The sequence below is a fragment of the Palaemon carinicauda genome, chromosome 10 (genome assembly GCF_036898095.1).
Source record: "Palaemon carinicauda isolate YSFRI2023 chromosome 10, ASM3689809v2, whole genome shotgun sequence".
NCBI lineage: Eukaryota > Metazoa > Arthropoda > Malacostraca > Decapoda > Palaemonidae > Palaemon > Palaemon carinicauda.
In genome coordinates, this window is record NC_090734.1 from 95,067,044 (window position 1) to 95,071,986 (window position 4,943).

Sequence of the window (4,943 nt, forward strand, 5' to 3'; positions counted from 1 at the left end):
ATATCATACTGCTCGTAGCTGCAATGTTGGTACATTGTGTGATGTCATCATTGAAGGTAAAGGGCCATGCAATCGTAATCATCATCCACTGTTACATTCCGATAGAGTAGAAAATAGTATTCACAAAGCGGTATCAGAAAAGGGATTTGCAGTGTTATTGAATATCAGTATGGTGAATAGTAAGAACAGGCCTGTTAGTGTATTGTGGGATCCAGGAGCGGATATTTCATTTATAACAAATAGGATGGCTAAGAAATTGGGTTTAAGTGGAAAGCATATAAATTTATCCATGATCAAGGTGGGCAATGCGGTTGAATATCACTCAAGCAACGAATATTGTGTACCACTAATTGATAAATCTGGTAAGGTTTGGAATGTGAATGCTGTTGGAATTAATGAAATAACAGCCAAAATCAAGGAAGTAGACCTATCCAGGGTATCTGAACTTTTTGAGGGAATATCAAACTTAGAGCTGAATCGCCCACATGGGGAAATTGATATGCTTATTGGTGCTGATTATTGTGAAATATTGCCAAGGGTTGTTGAAACAAATAAGGGTCTCCAGTTGCTAGAAAATCAGTTTGGGTTCAGCATACGTGGTAGACACGATAAAATTACTAATCAAGTTAATACTAGTAATCATGTGTTTGTGAGAATTCATAAACTTTCAAGTTCAGTAAATTTGAATGAAATCAATATTGAGCCAACAGAAAATCTAAAGGATCAGTTAGATAAATTTTTTGCCATAGAAGAAATGGGAACAAGGTGTAATCCACAATGTATCAAATGTATGTGCAGAGGTTGTCCTGGACTCAATTATGTAAGTTTGAAAGAAGAAAAGGAAATGAAATTGATTGAGGAAGGATTAACGTATGATGAGAAACAGAAATGCTGGTTTGTAAGGTATCCTTGGATAAGAGATCCAAATCAATTGAAAAATAACATAAAGGTAGCAAATGCCAGGTTAAGAACAACAGAGAATAGATTAAGGAAACTTGGGAATGAGTATGCAATGAAATATCAGAAAGAGATTGAAGATATGGTTAGAAGGGGAGTAGCTAGGAAATTAACTAATAAGGAGATTCAAGAGTACAACGGCCCAATTCACTATATTCATCACCATGAGGTGTTGAAGCCAGAATCTAGTTCAACCCCAGTGCGCATTGTCTTCAATTCTTCAGCATCTTATATGGGACAGAGGTTAAACGATTTTTGGGCTAAGGGGCCTGATATTTTGAACAGTTTGCTGGGAGTGTTGTGTAGATTTAGGCAAGATAATATAGCCATAGTGGGTGACATAGCAAAGATGTACCATACTGTAAAACTCAGCACACTAGATGAACATACACATAGATTTGTATGGAGGGACTTGGATGAGAGTAGGCCACCTGATCAGTATGTTCTTACCACAGTAACATTTGGAGATAGGCCCAGTGGTACTATAGCTATGGTAGCTTTGAGACATACAGTAGAAAAATTCGGTAAGGAATCCCAGGATGTGCAAGATATGATTCTTAATAATACATATGTAGATGATATACTGTATTCTACTGATACCATTGAGAATGCAATCAAATTGATACAGGATACTGAAAGGGTATTGTCGCAGGGAAGTTTCAGAATAAAGCACTGGATAGTCAGCGGGCATTATGAAAACTGCAATATAAGAATAATAGAATCTGATAGTGAGAAAATCTTAGGTTTAAAATGGAATCCTGTAGATGACTATTTTTCCTTTGCTGTAAGACTCAACTTTACACCAAGAATAAGAAAGGTTAGGAGTGGTCCAAATTTAGATATAAGTGAATTTGATTATAAATTTCCAGAAATATTAACACGCAGAAAGATATTGAGTCAAATTGCATCGTTGTATGATCCATTAGGGTTGGTTATACCAGTATTACTCAAAGCTAAGATCTTGATGAGATCCATGATTTCCAAAGGAAACTCAAATGGTGGTGGAATCAAGTGGGATGATCCACTTGATGATTCCATGATGAACGAATGGAAAGCGTTTTTCAAAGAATTGTATGGACTGGAGTCATTAACTTTTAGAAGACCCTTAAAGCCATCTAATGCTATTGGTAAGCCGAACCTAGTAATATTTTCTGATGGTAGCACGCAAGCATATGGGGCTTGTGCATATGTGAGGTGGCAAATCAGTGATAGTAAGTTTGAATCAAGTCTGATAATGGCAAAAAATAAGATTGCACCAGTGAAACAAATGTCTATTCCTCGTCTGGAATTATGTGGTGCTCTCATAGCAGCTAGGATGAGAGAACTCATAGTAAAGGAGTTTTCATGGGAGTTTGAGTCGGTTTATCACATAGTTGACTCGACAATTGTAAGATCACAAATTCAAAAGGAGTCCCATGGATTCAACACATTTGTTGCTGTACGCATTGCAGAGATACAAATAAAAACTGATTCAAGGGAATGGTGGTGGGTTGATTCGATTCAAAATGTTGCTGATATGACCTCTAAACCGTGTAGTCCAGAAAAAATGGGTGAAAATTCTGCCTGGCAAAATGGACCAAAATTCCTAACATTACCAATTTCAAAATGGCCTATCAAACAAGATTGTGAAATTGAACTAACTGATAGAGTAGGTGTTGTCATGGCTGTTGCTAAAGTAAGTCAGAACCATGTTATACACATGGTTGATGTTAATAGATTTAGTGATTATTACAAACTACTAAGAGTTACATGCAGGGTAATGAATGTTTTCAAATGCAGATCCTTTAAGGGTATGCTGAGGGAACCAACAGTTCAAGGCATTACTAAAGCAGAACTAATGTGGGTTAGAGAGATGCAAAGGGACATGACTGATTGGAAAGTTAGGTTCAGAAGATTAGGACCTTCAATTAAGAATGGAGTCATAGTAGTAGGACAAAGAATTTCTAAGTGGCTAAAGGAAAATTGGAATAGAGAAGACTATATGTTGCTACCAGCAAATCATCCAGTTACTAGATTGTATATATCATATGTACATGGGGTTGACCATGCTGGCATAGAGACTACTCTGGCAAAGTTACAAAGAAAATTCTGGATTCCAGGGGCCAGAAAAATAATAAAGGCAATAAAAAATCAATGTGTGACATGTAGGAAGTTAACAAAGAAGTTAGAAGACCAATGCATGGGTCAAATGAGGATAGAAAGAATGAAACCTGCTCCACCTTTCTATTACACAGCTATAGATTTGTTTGGACCCTTAACAATAAGAGACACGGTTAAAAGGAGAACTCATGGTAAAGCCTTTGGTGTTATATTTAACTGTTTAGTTACTAGAGCTGTTCACTTAGATTTGGCTGAAGGATACAGTACTGATGATTTTCTGACCACATTTCAAAGGTTTATTGCTATTAGAGGAGCTCCTAAAATTATATATTCAGATAAGGGAACTCAGTTGATATCAGCAAGCAAGAAAATAGAAAACATTGGAGAAAAGGAAGGGGTAACTTGGATCTTTAATATGCCTAGTGACGCACCTTGGTATAATGGGGCAAGTGAAGCCCTGATCAAATCTGTCAAAAGGTGTCTTTGTATTAGTGTGGGAGATTCTGTATTGAATTTTGGAGAGTTACAAACTGCTTTGTTTAGTATTGCTAATCTGATGAATGAAAGACCAATTGGTACAAAACCTGGATTTAGTTTAGAGTTGGGGGGATACCTCTGTCCCAATGATCTGTTGCTTGGTCGGTCCACTTGCTTTTGTCCAAGTGGGATGTACGATATTAGTGGGGATCACAAAAGGAGATTAAAGTTTATACAAAGTATAATAGAATCCTTCTGGAAAAAGTGGCACCGAGACTATTTTCCTTCATTGTTAATCAGGCAGAAATGGCATACAACAAGGAGGAATATAAGAGTTGGAGATGTGGTACTTGTGCAAGATAGTAATGTTGTAAGGGGGGCATGGAAACTAGCACAGGTGATTAAAGCTGATCCAGGACAAGATGGCGTTGTCCGTGATGTTGATTTAAGGTATAAGATTATAAAGCATGGGAAGGGATATGATGGTGGAGTGGATAAGATTATGTGTAGATCAGTACACAGGTTGGTGGTGTTATTACCAATAGAAGAACAATGTATTCAAACGTAGTTGACCCTTTTGGATAGGGTATCGGTAATTTGCCACTAATGGTGGGGGAGTGTATCATTAACATGATAAAATTTATTATACTATAAGGATATATTTATTTAAATGTTGATGTGGGTTGGAGCGAATTGTAACTTATTGCACATCTGGAATATCTTTTGTCTTATCCATATCTAAATGTCGCACGGTTAGCAGGCGAACTACCGAAAAATTTGCTAACCACTTTGGTACTGCCTATCGTGTCGACTGGTGGTGGCAAGTGTTATTTTTGTGGATGTAGACACAGGAATGAAGTCGGTGACATGTAAGGCCGGCAGGTGATGGGATATTTGTGTTTGGCATTTTCCTACTGGGGTTCAAGGCCTGTGATAGTGAGGCCATTGAAGTGAGTGCAATACAGTGTATTATGGATGTTATATGATATTTCATTTGGAATTGCCCTTATTGGTAATTGGATTCTATGTATATATACAGTAATGTTTATTGGTGTGAGTACATTTAATTTGATGCCGAGTGTTTTAGTGGCTACAGTACTGCAGTTTAAAGTGGTATTTATTTACATTGCTATAAAAATAGTTATTGTTAAAATTATACATACCAATATGGATTGTTCATGTAAATTACTATGAGGGTTGTATTAAGGACAAATATTATTTTTTTTGATGATTAAATCGGGGAAATTAGGGAAATTCAAAATTTGTATAGCTGGTTGGATTGTATTATTTTTTATTACATGGAATATGTATTTCAGGTTGAAACTTATCGTTGGCAATAAAAAACTGTTACAACTTATGGTCCATCCTTGAACATCCCAGTACAATATATATATATATATATATATATA

General features: G+C 36.4%; 1 protein-coding gene across 1 annotated transcript in view; it reads left to right on the forward strand.

Annotated features, from left to right (window-relative positions):
- Positions 1–4,102, forward strand: part of LOC137648133 (uncharacterized) — a 4,830-nt gene extending 728 nt beyond the window's left edge. The window contains exon 1 of the mRNA XM_068381065.1: positions 1–4,102. This exon is cut by the window's left edge and continues 728 nt beyond it. Within this exon, the coding sequence (XP_068237166.1) occupies positions 1–4,102 (4,102 nt within the window).
- Positions 4,103–4,943: the final 841 nt, after the last annotated feature.